The sequence below is a fragment of the Sarcophilus harrisii genome, chromosome 4 (assembly GCF_902635505.1).
Source record: "Sarcophilus harrisii chromosome 4, mSarHar1.11, whole genome shotgun sequence".
NCBI classification, from domain to species: domain Eukaryota; kingdom Metazoa; phylum Chordata; class Mammalia; order Dasyuromorphia; family Dasyuridae; genus Sarcophilus; species Sarcophilus harrisii.
The window spans coordinates 297,724,873-297,743,641 of NC_045429.1; the positions used below are offsets into that span (position 1 = coordinate 297,724,873).

General features: G+C 33.8%; 1 protein-coding gene across 1 annotated transcript in view; it reads right to left on the reverse strand.

Annotated features, from left to right (window-relative positions):
* SHISA6 (shisa family member 6) overlaps positions 1 to 18,769 on the reverse strand; it is a 545,098-nt gene that overhangs the window by 272,761 nt on the left and 253,568 nt on the right. The window contains exon 4 of the mRNA XM_031965534.1: positions 658 to 753. Within this exon, the coding sequence (XP_031821394.1) occupies positions 658 to 753 (96 nt within the window). The remainder of the gene's footprint in view (positions 1 to 657; positions 754 to 18,769) is intronic.

Genomic DNA, 18,769 nt, shown 5'->3' on the forward strand with positions numbered 1-18,769 from the left:
AGAATTCTCACAACACCATTATGACTCTGATAAAACATAAAATGTAAACAAGCAGGATTCCACATCTCCCTTCACAGATGCTCAGCAAGCCAACATCAGCTATACGACAAACAGGTTCAGTAGAGAAAGGTTCATCTTGTAGCTTTAGGGACAAGTTAACATCTAGGTTGGTGCATATATTATACAAGATACAAGATATACATATCTACACATACTGTAAATGCTGGACTGTTTATAGAATAAAACTCATAACGCATACTTATAATTCATACAGGGTATAGAAATCAATATAGAAAATGTTAATTTAGAAAGGAAATAAGAAAAAAAAGAGAAATCTACTTTGCAAATACTACAGAAACTTTGCTTATCCTATTTCCTACCCCTTGTCCCGCAAGCTCCCTAATCAAAGTGAACAGTGTGTGTTTGTCTTGCTTATCCTATCCCAACTCAGGGATTATGTCCTCTAATGTCACATACCCTCTACATTCTGGGAAGCTGTTTTAAAAGCACCCTAAATCACCAGAAATAATCATAAACAGAGTGGCCCTAATCATTCCTGTTCAGGACAATTGTCTGGCCTCCTAACCATCTTCAGTGTTTCAGAATGACTTTCTCTAGCCAATTTTTGAATTTAGTAAAAAATGGTTTCCACTGTACCCTTCGTGTGTCCTCTTCCTAATGTAACAAATCCAGATGAAATGAAGTTATGAAGATCAGGGCCTCCACTTCGGTGAGCATCTTTCCCATAGATCCCTGTGGGAAAACAGTAGATAAGGGAAAGGTTACTTGACATACTCATGACATTTGGTATTTACTTCTATTCTACTTAATATAAAATTTTCTGGACAGTAAAACTCATAGAAGCAGAGACTATATTTCACTATCTAAATCTTCCATGGCACATAGTATAATGGCATGCATATTGTAAATATATTTGTTTTTAAATTTATTTTTAATCTGAAAACTTATCTTAAATGAATATTTCCATATTTGTGGTAGAGTAAAAAATAAGATTACACATACACACATGTGTATGTGTATATACACAACATTTAACTAGGTATGCTTCTTTCTGGCCTTTTCTTCTCTCCTGAGCATTTAAAAAAAACTTCATGTGAGTCTTTTCTTTTTCCTTTCAATTTTTTTCTACTCTATCCCTATCCTCCATTTTCCTTCTCCCACCTCCCTTCCTTTATTGAAGGAAAACAAAATAACAAGTCAGTTATTAAATAAGGCAGTAAAAAGATTTATATCATAGCTAACATTTATATAGTATCTTAAGGTTCATAAAGAGCTTTACATATGCTATCTAGTTTGAATCTTATAACAACCATGTCATCAGATACATTATTATCATCATTTTATAGATATATGATGCCAAGATAGGTTGAATGCCTTGACCAATGTTATTCAGATAATAAGTGTTTGAGGAAGAAATCAAAATGAAGTCTTCCTGACTCTTATAGGGTCTTGCTATTAAATCAGGGGTTGGCAAAGATTTTTCTTTAAAGAGTGAAAAAATAAATATTTTAGGCTTTACAAGGCAAAAGCAAAATTAAGGATATTATATGTACTTGTTATAACAAAAGAAAAACTAATTCCCACATATTTTTATTGATGAAATAAAAAATACAGTAATAATACTAATTGCGTATTAATTTTTGATAATATGTATCTAGTAATAAGGATGAAATTCTTTTGGGGAAATAACATTTCGCTGAATTAGGGTTCAAAGTTAGAGTAACCTGTTATCGAAATTGTTCATAAATGTTTATCTGATAATGTTCAGATTTTATATATTTTCATCTTTAAAAACATGATAGATACTGCCAAATATTGATATCAAGTTATAAACATGTGATTTTAATTGAACATATACATCTTTTAGAAGGTATTTATGGAGTTGTATTAGGATTCTCTCGATAGTTGTCTTTTAGCATGTCATTACATTGCAGTTGAATCATGTCCAATTAAGATTTAGCTGGAAACTCCTTAATTTCACAGTTCAGTGGATTTCGAAATATGGCCATTTCTTTTGCATTTTTTACATTTGCAGTGATGTCCAAAAAACTCTAAAACTGGAGAAAAGTAAAAACTGTAAATGAATTATAGCTTTAACTTGGAAAATATATCTGCTGCAAATATGTATAGGACAGGAAACCTAACTTTGTATTTTAAATTCTGACAACACAAGAATTATATTAAGCAACTTGACATGACTTGGGATTCAAACAATTTTAGTGTTGTTAAATTAACTATGTCATAGTATAAATTTCACTATTTTGCCTTGAAATTTTATGTTAAATTCATTAAGAAACATTATTAAGTATGCACAAAAAATATTTTTAAAATATTCAATCTTAGTGATAGAAGACAGTTTTTCACATTCAGAAAATTTTCAATTTTGGCCTAAACTCAAAAAATTATAATAACGCTTCCCAACCCATTCTCTTATTTTGACAGGATAGGTATATGCTGGTGATAAAACAAAATGACACAGTATGATAACATTTGTGATGCTCAAAAAAGGCTGTCAAGTTATAATTATGTACAACCATTTGAAGTGATGAGAGTGTCACATAAACTACTCAGCTCTGTCACTTTAGCATCAAAACAACTATAGACAATATCTAAATGAATAAACATCTCTGAGTTCCAATAAAACTGGTCTTTATGGACAATGAAATTTGAATTTCATATAATTTTCATGTATTATAGTATCTTAATCTTCTTTAGATTTTTTTAAACCATTAAAAATATAGAAATTATTCTTAGCTTGAGCTATACAAAAACAACTGGGTCAGATTTGGCCTGCAGGGTAGTAGATTGCTGAACTCTGCACCTAGCTGCCTCATGGAAGCAAATGCAAAAGAGCAACCCTGTGTCGCTGCAGCAAAGCCAAATGTCTTGATACAACGATCTCCCCAGAGGAAGAGGTAAATGAAAGGAACATTGCAATTGTTTGGGTAAAAAACATTTTATTAATTCCTTTAAAAATTTTAGAATGATTTTTCATCTCCCTTCTCCCATACTCTTTTCTCCATAGAGTCTTCTTTTGTGATTAAAAAGTGTAATTAGGTAAAATTAATCAACATTCTGGTAATATTTGAAAATGTATATACTAATACTATATATATTATATAATATTTTAATATTCTATACTAATCATCCATCACTTGTAGGAGGCATGGTTCATTGTGAATACTACGAAGTCATTGGTTAGTGGACTGATCAGGTCTTTCAAAACTGTTTCTTTTCACATTACAGTGTCCATAATGTAAATTCTTTGCCTGATTCTGCTTATTTTTCTGATTATTTTCTTCTCAACTTCTGATATTAAGAGAGTCCATAATAATTCTCCCTAACTATCTTATAATGTTACTCTTGTTCCTTTCTCTTCTATTTCTCTCCTTGATCTTCGAAAGCTCATTGTTAAGGGACAGGTTACTTCTCCCAGAGCCTTCACAGCTGTGAATCATAACATCTGAAGGAATTATAAGGCAGCCTTTGCTGACACGGGTGTTATGGACTGGGAATGAGACAAATTGGAGGCAGAGGGAAGAGGAGAGAGGTCAGACAAAGCAATGGCCTCTCAGTCAAGAGAGCTCAGAGAACAACAACAGCCTCTCAGTCTCCTTGTATCATCCTCTCACAAGAGGAGATCCATTCTGGGTTGGATCTCCAGAGCCACTGTCAGGTAGCTCCCATGTATTTCCAACAGCTCCTGTGTATTCCAACACTCAATGAAACTGAAAGAAATGGGTTTCAACAGGAATAGAGTGATTTCTATGTGTCTTGAAATTGCATGCTATAATTGATAACATCAGTTAATATTTATAAATATCAAATTATATATATATATATATATATATATATAATTTGATATTTATAACTATTTCTCTCAACACTGAGAAAACCAAAATCTCTTCTTCCAGAGAAATAAGAGTGCTGAAACAAGCCTTTTCTTCAATCAGTAAATCTCTCTATCCCATAAAATCTGGGAGCCTATGTGATAGAATGAAAAATTCTTTAGATTAAGTCTTGGGAGTCCTGTGTTCTAATCCCAGTTCTGCTAGTCATTAAAAAATTTGATGTCCCAGTTTCTTCATTTGTACAGTTAGGCTGGAATGTGTTAAGACAATCTTAGATCACATCAGTCTTCCATCAAAAGACATTCAGTGGCTCTCCATTATCTACTGAATTAAATATAAACTCTTGATTTTGGGATTCAAGGATCTCCATTATTAGGTTCTAATTTACTCTAATTTTCTCTGAAGGAGAATAGTTAGAGAAGTTATGGAAATACTTGATTCCTCTAGTCTATGGATAGTATGCATTCCACAAACTTATTGGGAAAATATCATCATCTTGCTCTTTACCATCTCCATAGTCTTTCTTATAAATATTCCCTCAAACCTTAAATTGATTCCTTATTTTGTTTGAATTATCATTCCTTTCAAAGCCATAGATACACTCTATGAAGCTTTCTAGCTTAGCTATGCAAATTCTATTCTTCAAATTTTCCCAGTATTTTGCCTAAGATCTCAAAGATTTTTCTTGCAATCCATCATATTTTTCATACTTTTCTCTTACATTACAGTTATATGTGAACAAGTTTCCTCTCCCCATTTTTTTGTAGATTATCTTGAAAACAGTGCCTGTGTCTTATCTTTATGTCTCCAGTGATTATCACATAGCAAGTAGCTGATGTTTATTAAATTCAATTCCTGAGATCCCTTCCAACTCTATAAGTATATATGAATAGAAATCATAATTCTAAGAAATACTCTACTCTGACACATAATACTGTGAGAAAGGCAAAAATTATACAATATTTGATCCTGGAAGTTAAGTATTAAAGCAAGAATCCTCATATGAAATTGAACTTTATTAAATTATGCAATTAAATATGCAAATTAAGCTGTTTCAATGTGTGTATAAATAACTGATAATAAAATAATATAATTCAATAATAATAATAATTTATGTACAGCAAAAACACTGATTAAAAACATATATGACAGGTCAGATAGTTATTTGACTAAATTACTTATTATTTAGTGTAAGTGATCAGTAAATTCAGTCATAGATTTCAAGTTGGAAAGGACCTTAGAGATTACCTAGAACCAAACTCTTATTTTTTAGGTAAATTTAAAATGAGACTCTGAAAAGAAAAAAAAAATTAATCAAATGTAACATACAAAGTGAGTTAGCAGCTTCCTGGCTATCTATCCAGTGGTGTTTGCCCTATCATTAGATAGGTGTAGAGATGGTGTAAGTCAGTGATGTGCTGATAAGTGTTTAACAAACCACACTCCAGAAAAAAAATAAAAACAATCACAAAAACAATCACAAAATCCTCAAAACAATGTACAAGGATTCATAATTTAAACTTATATTATATTATCAAAATTTCTCCCATTATTCTTTAAGTCTATTAGTCAGCAAATTAATAAACCCTTGATTTTGGCAATGCCTATTTCCAAATTATAGGGGCTGACAGTAAAACAATTAAAAACTGGCTCTCATAAATTGATGCAAGGTGATTTCAGACTACCTTGAGAATGTGTAATTCTTACCATGAGAATCATTGAAGACTAGAACTAGAAGGGAAGTACTGTAAATATTGCAGCAGTAAAGCTTTTTTTTTTAAAAGACATTTTATCTTATTATTTTTAAAGTTGAATCAAATATATATAGAGATATATATTTCCACCCACAAGTCATTATTCTTAAACTTCTTGCTTTTGGCAAGTTTTGCTTTGACCATGGGGGAAAATGCACTGCCAGAGTATGAAGATAAAAGTATAATTTGGAAGGTAAAAGAAAAGAAAGGAAAGGAAATTTCCAAATATCCTTAGGGAAACCAGGGAAAACAATGTGATTTCAATGTTGAATAACTGTTACTACCATTGTTTTAATGGGGAAAATCAATGTTACTCCAATATTAGGAAAAATGACACTAGTAGTTTCTCTCCAAATATTGGGCTGCTCTCTGTCAGCTGCAGGATTACACAAAACCCAATAACCCCTTTATTTACAGAATGGGATCTTTGTGTGCTGGGGCAGGAAACAGTAATCAGTATCCTTGTAAAGAAGTATGGGGTTTCAGTGTCTTTCTTTTGAAAAAGTAAGCAGGGGAGTACTTCTGGACTCATTGTGTGGTCCCTATACCTCTAACATTGTTAATTAATTTGATGAAATAGACTCATGGGATCTGTAGTTAGGACAGGACAACATCTTTGAGTTTTAAATATTATTAAATGATTAAATGCTTCAAAATCTATAATAAATGTGACCCCCATAGAGAATATGCACTCCCATCTTCCACCAGTTTCTTCCTTCTCTCCCACCATTTAGTAAAGAAAAATCAGTGGAGTATGACTGGGATTGAGGCCCACAGCATCTCCAATAATCTCTTCCATTATCAGCAAACATAGGAATAAGATCCCAAGTGGGTGTCCCATCAGAGGAAGAGTTTCATATTGGAAAGATTTGTGACCTAAAAGTTAGAAAACTGAGTTCTCCTCTAGACTTTGGTACCAACCTTAGAAAAGTCAATTTATTTTTCTAGTTTGCAACTTGTTCATCTGTAAAATGGAAGAGTTGCAATAAGTGATCTTTAAGGAATTTTTTTCAATTTCAAGATGCTATATTTTATTTTGGGGGAACCATATCTATATATCTATATAGATATTTTATATTTCAGTTCTCTGACAGCATGTGTATATGTATATATGTGTATCTATACACACATACATGTGTGGATATAAACAAATCAACCCTAGTTCCTCAGGGTATCCAACTCCCTGGAAACAGTTTTCATCCCTACAGGGAATTTGCTTGTCTAGGACTAGAAATTGAAATGCTGAATTTCATAGAATGGAATTATTAGAGCTTAACTAAGATGCTTTTGCCCACCTTTCAAGCAGTGTTACTATTCTGGATTCTAGAATCTCAGAAATGGTAGAAATAATTCTTTTTAACAGGCAAAAAGTGAGGCAAAGGAAGAAAGTCAGTAAGAAGATAAAATTACAGGCCTATATCAATACGGCCATATTTGAGCATGGAAATTACAGTGGGTAGATCAAAACAGTCATGAATGTATGATATTTCAATTAATTTATGAACACAAATTTAAAATGCATGGCTTATATTGTGTATGAAAGCAGGAGCTGGTATACTAAATAGCAATATTTATTGTGTGTGTATGGGGGAATGAACACATAAAATTATATACAAGAAATGTACTAATCACAATTCTTTCAGCTCTTTGTTAAGGAAAGTCCCCTCAGGATATCTAGTAATAAGATGTTAAATCTGGTTTATAACTTAGAGACAATTCAATTCTAGCCCTTCATTTTGCAAAGGAAATTAAACCAAAAACAAACCTGAGGCAGAGAGTCAGAGAATGATTTAGCCCAAGGTCAAAGAGCTCAAACAAAGCAAAGAAAACAATATACCAGCACTCTTTCAATGATACTCTGCTTCCTACTTTAGAGCACTTTGCTAATCTTGTTTAAAGTGTTTAATGTATCAGAAATTTAAAAAAAAAAAACCTCTAATTCATGCTGGATTCACGCAAATGAATCTGACTTCGAATTTACTCCCTTTATCTAAGAGCATTCATCCTTAATACAAGATAGATTAAGGGTTAAATTGGAGTATTTTACTAGAAAAGGACATTGCCATGCTAGGGGAAATTTAGTTCTATGGGAGATGGAGACCAGAGAAATGGAATATTAAGCAGTAAGATTTGGGGATGAAAGGACATTAGGCTAGCATGTGTTAGGGCAATTTCCCTATCTCTTTCCAGGCTTTTCAGATACCTTCTTGTTTTAGTGACAACATGAAACATTTCCTGCATGTTTATGTGGCAACCAAAGAGCAAGGCCTATGTTTATGGGTATAAACAAAAGTACTAGTTACACTGGGTCTTTCTTCAAATAACAAGAGAATTCATATGTTAAAGATAAGTTTTCAGAGAAAACATTCTCTTTTCTCATGGATGCATTCAATCTTGTCATGGTCTTCTCTCTCTCTCTCTCTCTCTCTCTCTCTCTCTTTCTCTCTCTCTCTCTTCCTCCCCTTTCTTTTTCTGCTTGTATGTCTCTGCCTGTGTCTGTCTGCATGTCTCTATCTGTCTGTCTCTCTTTATCATCCTTTCTTTTCTCTCTCTCCCCTCCCCCACCTTCCCTTCCTTTCTCCCCCTTCTCTGTTTCTCTCTTTCCTTCCCTCCCTCCTTCTCCCCTCCCCAGCCTGAAGTCAAACAAAGACCAAAAAACAACACTGAAATAGCAATCACCTCAAAATCTTAGGAAACAAAATCATCCAGAAACCTACTGGAAACAATTTCCAGCTTTAGCAAAGTTACAGGATATAAAACAAACTCACACAAATCATCAGCATTTCTATATATTGACAAAGCCAATTAGCAGGAAACAGAAAGAGAAATTCCATTTAAAATAACTCTAGACAAAATAAAATACTTAGGGGACTACCTGCCCCCAAAACCCCAAGAATTATATGAACATAATTACAAAATACTTCTCACACAAATAATGTCAGATCTACACTTGGAAAAATAACAGTTGCTCACGGCTAGGCTGAGCTGATATAATAAAATGACAACTCTGAATTGATCTAATTGTTCAGTGCCATACTAATCAAACTGCCAAAAAAATTTATGAAATTATGTAAATGAATTTTATGAAAAAAATAATAAAATTCATCTGGAAGAACAAAAGTTCAAGAACATCAAGAAATTAATGAAAAAATATAAAGAATGGTGGCTTAACACTATCAAACCTAAAACTATATTATAAAGCAGCAGTCATCAAAACCATTTTGTAGTAGCTAAGAAATAGTGTGATGAATCATTAAAATAGATTAGATACACACAACACAATAATCAAAGCCTGTTACAGTAACCTAGTATTTGATAAATACCCAAACTTTAGTTTCTGGAATAAGAACTCACTATTTGACAAAAATTGCTGGAAAAACTGGAAAATAATATGTCAGAAACTTGGCATAGATCTACATCTCACACTCATAGCAAAATAAGGTCAAGATGGGTACATGATTTGGGAATAAAGAATGATACCATGAATTCTTTTTTTTTAAATCTCTCCCATAGTTTTTCCCATTTGTTCTGATTTTTCTCTCCTAACATGATTCATAAAGCAATATGTATTAAAAATAAATAAATTTACTAGAAAAAAAATTCTGAGGAAACTTGAAGTCTAAACCAATACACCTATCCTGAGTTAGGACATGACATAACTTCTAATGTACAAGGGCAATTGATGCTCCGAATCTGATATTAAGATAAACTGAGGTGGCTTAGGCATAATTACATCATTGACACGATTTACATGTTTAAATTTATTTAAAGAGTAACTCTGGGTAGGTTTTATTTTATTTTATACATCTAGCACTTTCTCAGATGCACAAGAAGTTTTAAGTGCTAAAGCAAAAAAGATCCAAGGAAGGCAGGTTAGCCATAAATTTAGGACTGTGTATCTACAAACTTACAAAGTTTAGAAAACTTGGTCTCTAGTTACAAATAACTAGAATACTTGTCTACTCAAAATGGCTACTGTGAACAAAATAGAATTTTTTTTAAAGGTATAAAGAGAGGTACTAAAAAAAAGTACTGAGGAAAGAACTAGAAGAATTAATGATAAATTTCTAGCAAGGGACATTACGTTGAAATTTAAAAATAGAGACTCAGCAGGAAAGAAGGAAAAGTCATTTGAGATTTACTGAGAAGCATGAGCATACGTAGCAAAAAGCATGTGTGTAGGATGACAATTAGTCTAGTTTGCCTAGCTCATAGAATTTGTAAAAGGCAATCGTATGAGGCAAGACTGGAAAAGGAGGATAGCTCCAGATTAGAGGTGAAATGCCTGAGCCAGGTGTTTGAATTTTACTTGGTGGGTAATCAACCATCATTATTTAGTTTGGGACTGGGAGGCACCAGCAACAGATCTATCTATGCTAAAAGGAAAAGTGTCTGGTAGAGGCAAAAGATGAATTAGAGGGGTGAAAACAGTAGAGGTGTTTTCCTGGCAGGAAGCTATTGTAAATAGTCTAGAGAGATGAAAATGATATAAAACACATATAGAAGCTGTGGCTTGTATGAGAGATGCAAAACTGTTTCAGAAGTAGAATCAATAGTACTTGATAATTAATTAGCTATTAAATATAAACTTTTCAGTTTCCTTGTCTTTAAAATGGGAAGAACGTCACTTAGTAATTTAAGTAATTGGATTAAAGAATCTTTTGAGATACTGGCAAGATGATACACTGGAAAATGTGACTAAGTCATGTGACAGATTTAGTCATGCTTTATAAATATGGCAAATGACCAGAATTTGCCTGATAATCATCATCACTGAGATGCAAAACATCGTTCTGCTATGAGAGGTACGGATGCATAGTTAAAAAAAAAAAAAAAAAAAGCTTACTAGCATTCAAGGTAGGAACTAGCACAATTCTGAAGACTCTTTAGAAGTCTGAATAATTCTTTTTATTGATAAAGGCATCTAAACTATCCCAATGGAGAAAGAAGAAGAGATTGCCCTAGGGAAGTTATCTATTGATCTCTTCCTGCTTAATACAATGGTTCTCCTGTGGGTGGAACAGGAACAACAAATTCTTATTTAGAATGGCTTTATGTGGTCAGCATACATCTCACTGGAGGATATTCCTGTGCAACCCCACAGAAGCAATTTCCACTCTGAGACAGAAGGCATTCAATCTGAGGCTTTATGAGAATCCCATGGCGATATGATTGTAGCTCAGCACATGATTGATGTATTAATAACTATGAGGTTACTCAAATGAATGGCCTCCCTTATACTCTGTTTTATATCCAGAAACCACTGTCCTGAAAAGAATCATCAGTCTAGGAAGCTTCCTTCTCCAGAGGACTAGGGGAGGAGAGGAAGCATTGTTGTTTTATTAATAGGTAAGAGACTAGAGGCAATACCAATAAAGGTAAATAGTTCTTTAAAAAGATAACTCAGGATTGAGATATATGTGTGTGAGTGTGTGTGTGTGTGTGTGTGTGTGTGTGTGTCCAACTCAAGTAATATAGAATTTGAGGTGGGGAGAGAAAAATCATTGTGCTAATACAAGAACTATTAGATGTTGGAGTCATACAAATAGTCATCTCTCAGTTCAACACACACACACACACACACACACACACACACTCCATGATACAGCAGCAAACATGATGTGTAGGAGTGAATTACTCAAGGAGAACCTCCATTAGACCCCTGTTTCCAAACTTCTCAATTCCTTCCAACACTAGAGATGGTTACCATTAGATACAAATAGGTGTGTGTTTGTGTATGTGTGTGTGAGTGCACAGTTGTTCTATACATACTTTCTCTGAATGCAGATGGTGTCTTCATATGCCTTTTATAGTTAATTGGGTCATGAAAATAACTTATTTGCTCAAAGTTGTTCTTAAAATAATATTGGTATTCTTAATGTGATTCTTCTCGTTTTGTTCTTCATTATTTCAAGCATGTCTTTCCATGTTTTTCTAAAATCATTGAACTCCAGCAATATAGTGATCCAAGACAATTCAAATAGTCTTGTGTTAGAAAATGCCGACTACATCCAGATAAAGAACTATGGAGGCTGAATGCAGGTCAAAGCATACTATACTATTTCACTAATTTTTTTTTTCTCATAGAGGTTTTTTCCTTTTATTCTCATTTTTCTTTTACAATATGACTAATATGGAAATATATTTAACATGACTGTACATGCATAATTTATATCAGCTTGCTTGCTGCTTTGGGTTGGGAGAAGGGAAAGGAGGAAGAGAGAAAAATTTAGAACTCAAAATGTTACAAAAAAGAATGTAGAAAACTGTAGTGTTCTGGTTGGTTTTCTGGAGGTCTCTGGACCAGCCTTCGTTTCAGCAGATTAATTACCATGAGAATAGCCAGGTGTTAAAGTCCAAATTCTTTATTATCTCCTTTAAGGCCTTTTCTCCTTGCCTGGGGCTTTGGCTAGCTTTTTGGAGATCTTCCAGAATGTGTCTTGGTTTCTGTGGAAGGACCACCATGACAGTCTCTGTCTTGAAGTCTGTCTCAATTTGAGAGCTTATGCTCCAGCCTCCTGCTACCACAAAGGTGGGAGATGAAATGAATCTGTCTGGCTGAGTTTGTCCCAGCTTATATGCAGTATACTGAGTATAAACCAATCACTAGGGAACCATTATTTGTTGTAAGATTAAATCAATCTTAATGAACTATAGAACTAGTAATCACCAGGCTAAACTGGATAAGCATTGTCTTATCAATTCCACTGGCTTAACACCTTGTAAGAATCCTTGTTTCAAGTACAGAGTTCTGGCCCATAACAGAAGACTAGATTTACATATAATTGGGAAAAACATTATTAAATGGAAAAGTAAAAAAAAATCAAATAAAATCAAATCATTGAGCTCATCATTTCTTATAGAACAGTAGTATTACTTCAGAGTCATATACCACTATTTAGCCCCTTCTCATTTTATGGTCATCTGCCATTTCCAGTTTTTAGAAGGCATAGATCTATATCAATAGATTCAGAAAATTTGTCAAAATACAATTCCCAACCCTGTTAAAAACACCAAAGAACATAGGAATAAATGGAGTTTTCTTTAAAATGATAATTAGCAACTATATAAAATAAGCAGCAAGCATTATATGTAATAGGGATTATATGTAATAATATGCAATAGGGATAAACTAGAAGCAGTCCCAATAAGATCAGGGATGAAACAAAGTTGCCCATTATCACCATTACTATTCAATATTGTACTAGAAAAAGTTAGCAATAAGAGAAGAAAAAGAAATTGCAGGAATTAAAGTAGGTAATGAGGAAACCAAATTATCACTCTTTGTAGATGATATCATGGTATATTTAGAGAATCTAGTGAACCAACTTAAAAACTATTAAAAATAATCAACAACTTTAGCAAAGCTGGAGGATATAAAATAAACCAACATAATAGCATTTCTATATGTTACCAACAAATTCCAACAGCAAGAGATAGAAAAAGAAATTCTGTTTAAGATAACTATAAATAATATAAAATATTTGGGAGTCTATATGCTGCCAAGATAAAGTCAGGAACTTTATACTGGACCCACTGATTTTAGATGGTATAGTTATTAAGATATCCTTGAAGTAGAACTATAAATGGGTACTACATTCCCTGCCAAGTTAAAAGCAAATTGGATTTTATCCTCTTCCCTTAATGGAATAGAAAAAAAGACATTGGCCAAGTCTATCCCAGAATAGCATTGAGCAATTGTGGCTGTCGGTTTCAGTCACAGTTACATCTGGCAGAGTGAGGGCAACAGTGTCTACATACCATACCTTTGATTGGGGAAAAAAAGAAAAGAACCTATGTATCCTTTTTTTCCATATATATATATATATATAGAGAGAGAGAGAGAGATATATATATATATATATATATATATATATATATATATATATATATATATATATATATTAGATTGAGACTTGATGTACTGCAAGGTTCAAATGGGGGCTACAGCAATAATGTGATTTAGAAACTATTCAGTTCACTTGTATTCTTGTAACAGTAATATTATGGAATTCCAGATATCTATAGCAGATCAGAGGCTGTGATAGAAGGATGTACCCAGAACTCAAAAACCTCTTTGGGTTTTGGATCTACATGAACATTTACAAAAGCGATAGTCAATTATACCCAACTTTGAGGAGCAAAGATTAATTTTCTACTTGGCCCTGACTGATACAGAGAGATTGACTAAGGTTATCCCCATGATTTTGAGAAGTACCCCATTCTCCAATGAGTTCTGACTGCAACCAAGTTCCACAAGATAGAATGAGCTCAGGAAGCATGGTAAAATGAAAGGGGTTCATTAAAAGCTTTAGGGTAAGTTAGAGAACATATGCTTGAAGCTAATCTGTTGCTTATATTCATATTGATTTGGGGCCCTTTTCTGACAAAAGATATAAAGGCCTGGTTTAATGATGAATATAATGCATTAAAAATACTCAGATCCTGTGGAACAAAGTAGAGATTAAGTTGCCTCAAGGTCAGGTTCACATCAACAGAACCATCAGTCAGTCCAGTGGACAAAGTGGTATGACCAGTGCTGCTTGCCCTTGAAATGAGGATTCAAAAACATATATTCATTTCTACCTATTCTTGGATAGTATCCAATGGCTTAGACATTTGGACTTGTCAATTGGAGCAAATTAATTGGAAAATCAAATCCAAAATAGTATAGGAAACATCCTTTTGGGCCCACAGAGCAGACAAACTAAAAACACTAATGGCTATCATTCATTATCTTCTCACTGAAGCAATTCTCTTCCCTTAGGAATTCAAATAGATTGATATGGCTGATCAAGCCCATACCTGACAAACTGCCTCAGTAGCACAACAGATGCACACTTGAATTATCCATCAATATGAACACATTGCACAGGACTGAATTCATTAATGAGGCCTCTATGTCACCCAAGAAGCCAAGGAAACAAAGGCTCTTCTTTGCTTTCCTTGCCAACTCCATCACTATGCAGAAAAGGAAGGGTGAACAATTCTCCATCAGTCAGGTCAAAACTGATCCTCATTTTTATGCAATGACCATGTGGTGATAGAATGATTAGCAGATTCACTGTCTTTTTTACATTCTTTCTGCCCAAAGACCTACTGTTGAGTCTTCTAGACATGCCCTGTTGAGACAAAACCAAGGGGTGTTGATAAATGGTTTTCAGTTAAGATTGTGAATCAGGAATCTGGGGCAAGGGGCAAGGGAAACATTGTGGATCCTATTCACTAGGGCAGTCTACCTACAGGCCAATGGGAAAGGAAGTAACCAGGAGAAAGTATATAGATTGGTTGGGAGAATGCTAGATTATGATCTGCACCTTTTCTTTTTTTCACTTTCATAGATAACACTAAGCACCGAGGTGCCTTGACTGCCATCACACCTGTTCCTGTTGCCTTATTTAATTTTGTACTTGATCTTTGACTTTGGTCATAGTATAAAGTTAGTCACATCCAGGCAGCACTATAAAAATACTCCTGCTTTTTTGAGAAATTATTGTTTTTCCCCCAGGTATATAGTTGCAGAGCCACCAATACTAAATTCCTTCCTGAGTCTGACTTAAGTGTTATCAGTGGCAACCAATTTCAACAACAGATGGTTGTCACCTGACAATGTTTGATGAATAAACCTGAAACACCTTACAAACTCTGGCCCTCTTCCTAATAGGCATAGCCATAATCTTGATCATAATCTGCTGTCTGCTACAATGTATCCAACATCATCTGTTTTATACATGTCCTGGATGGGAAAGCTTTTATTTAAATTATGGGGTGTTAACTTCAGGAAGGAGTTTGTCCACTGATGAAAACTGGTGTGACTAGTAAGACTCAAGGCTCCTGCCATGATGTTAGTATACTAAGACTCATAAACTTTTGCAGACTTTTGCTGAATTGGCCTAATAAAGGTTAAATTCCCTTCAAACCCTCCTCCCTCATTTCTTATTAGGCAAATTTGAAAATGCCCTCATTTTATTAGTTCTATCACTAACAAGGCAGTCTTCACTTAGTATCATACTGTCTTTGTCTCACATTTGAGCCTTTTGACTAGAGTATGAATATCACCTCTACCCCTGCTGTCATACTCTATGCTGCCTGCTGTGTTAGCAGCTGTTCTCCTCTTCCCCTTGTGAGCAGCAATTAAGCTTGTTAAAACTATCTCTATGTGCTGGTTATTCTATATCCAATTATATAAACCAAAGTTTATTACAGATGATGGAATGTCACATTCTGGTAACAACTAGTAAGCCAGTTTGGCTGTAATGTTTAATATGTGGAAAGAAATTACTGTGAAATAATCCTATAAAGGTAGGCTAGAACCTATATTGTGAAGGGCTTTTGCCAATATGAGAAATGATATTTTATCTTAGAAGCAATAGTGAGCTACTAAAAGTTATTAGGCTAGGAAATGATAGCCAAAGAAGATAATTTTCACACTTGTGTGGAAGATGGATTGGAAGTGAGAACCTCAGTAAAACGGAAAATTCAATGAGACATCTGTTGCTATTTTCAAAGCAAAAAGGAATGAGGCCTGACATTAGGAAGGTAGTCATGTGAATTTAGTGAAATAGATATACAATCAATGAATCTTGGCTTGGTTATGGGGGATGAGGAAAGGAGGAAGTGTTTTAGTTAAAATCAAGATTATAAACCTGGCAAGGAGGATAGAAGTGCCTTCAAGAGAAATAAGGACATGTGGATGAGGGGTGGGTTTAGGCAACCTGTTCTTTTAGATATAATTTACAGGAGAGATATAAATAATGAATCAATACTTTTTCTAGAAGAAATTATAATTAGATTTATTGGAGGTTGTGAAATCATAGAGAATGTGAAGAGAGATGAAAAGAGATCCCAGGACAGACCCTTACAATATTCGTATATTTAAGGCATGATACATGGTTGAAGATCCAACATAATTTGGAAAGTTGAGAGTAAAGAGAGTGTTCCAAAGAAGGGGAATAAAAAGAGCCAAAACTCTTACAGAGATTAAGACAAATGAGGACTGAGAAAGGACTTAAAGTAAGTAGTTTAGAATTTGTGGTAACTTTTGAGGGAGCCCTTCCAATTGAATGGTGAGCCTGGAAGCCATATTTCATTCAAGAGGTTTAAAAGTAAATGGTTGTCTAAGAGGAAACAGATAGCTTTTTCTAGGAGGTTGGTTGAAAGGAATGAATGATCTACAATGTTAACTTCCTATTTTAACCATTTTTAAGGTTTATTGATGTCTTTTTTACACATCAGTAATTTTCCTTCCTCTCCATTTCAGTACATCTTCTTTTTTTATACATAGAGAAGAAGCTAAACCAAGCAAACAGAGCAATTCAATCTGACATTGTTTGAAACATCTGACACCTGTAGTCCTGGAAGAGGGTCATGGTATATTTCTTCATCTCTTCACCAAAGGCATAACTGATCATAATAATCACAATATGTTCTTCACAGATTTATAGAAATAGAGCTGGAATAGAAATAGATAGGCATCTAGTTCAATTTAGATGAGAAAACTGAAGCCTGCGGGGATTCAAAGTCTTGCTCACAATAATTTGAAATCTCATCAGAACTGGGATTCAAATCTTTATCTTGTCAATTCAGAGTCAGGCCTTTTGTCATTGGATCATATGATAATTGCCCACAGTTACACAGCAATTTAGACCAAGAATTTGAATCCAGGCCTCCTGACTCTAAATTTAGTAGTCCTTAAAATAGGACATTCTTCATCTTTGTACGCTACCATCAGGCAAACATGTCACTACATCAGGAACTGTGATTTATGATCATAAATTCTATATGTAGAAATATAAGTAACTCCAAAGTCATCTAGTCCAATATTCTGAATTATAGACGAGAAAATGGAAGCTCAGGGGATTAATTAATATTTCTTGTCCAAGATCAATCTATAATGTGGTAGATAAGTCTTATATAGTTTCTTGTGGCTTGAAAAGGTTATATGACTTCTTTTCATTGTCTTTCCTTAACATTATTACTCTCAGTATTTTCCATAGAAATTCATTTTCCAATATTGAGATTTCTGTTATACGGTGTATAACCAATATTTAGCATGCATAAAAACATCTAAGAGGCACAACTGATAGAAAACTGGACCTAGAATCAGCAAGAACAGCTATGTGACTCTGAGAAAGTCTTAACTGTTCTCTGTCTCATTTTTCTTATCTATGAAATGGGTATAATAATAATGCTTGTCTCTCAAAGTTTTTGTAAGGGAAAAAAAAGATATTTGTAAAACACCATATAAATGTTCATTGTTGTCACTATATAAATGTTCATTGTAATTGTTAGACCATCTACAAACACTTCACCAAGAGCTAAAAAAAAAATTATTGATATAAATTGCTATAATTGTTTTCAATGATTGGGGCAATTATAAGAAAATGTATTACTGAGATTATATTACTCTTCCCCCCTTCCCCACCCCTTGTAAACTAATTTTATATGTGTTAACAAAACATTTGTGACCTTCATAAAGGCATGCAGTAATTTGGCAAGACATTATACTTATTTCCTAAAAATTAAATTATCATTTTAAAAATAGCATAGTTTCCTGATTCTGCTTAACTCTGCATCAGTTCATTTATACTTTTCCTTTTATAAAAATTTCTTCTATTTTTTTCTATGATACTCTAAACCATTACATTCATCTACCGCAATTTGTTCAATCATTCCTAATCAATAAATATTCACTTAATTTGGGGGCAGGGAGGCAATTTCTAATACAAAATAGACATCCTGATTTTTTCTTTTTCTTTTCTGTTATAGTATATGCCTAACAATAGGATCTCTGGAATAAAGGGTTTGAATAAATTTTGACCAGTTATTCTTCCTAACAAGGTGCTAGTAAGGCTATGTGCTTATGAACACTATTCAGTTTGTTTTCTTTTAGAATTGCATTTTGAAGCTCCCCAGGGTGGCACCAAGGTAAATTTAATGAGAGGGTTCTAAAAGGACTTGATTTAGTATACTGACATTAACCTGGATTCTAATTAAGTTGGAATATTTGAGCTCATAGAGTGGGAGAAACCAGTAGAAGATATTTCAAAGGAAAATGCCCTTGGCTGCCAGTAAACATCATATTCATCTTTCCAGTTGGCTTTGCCCAAAGAAATAGACATTTGTCCTGTTAATGAGCTTAGT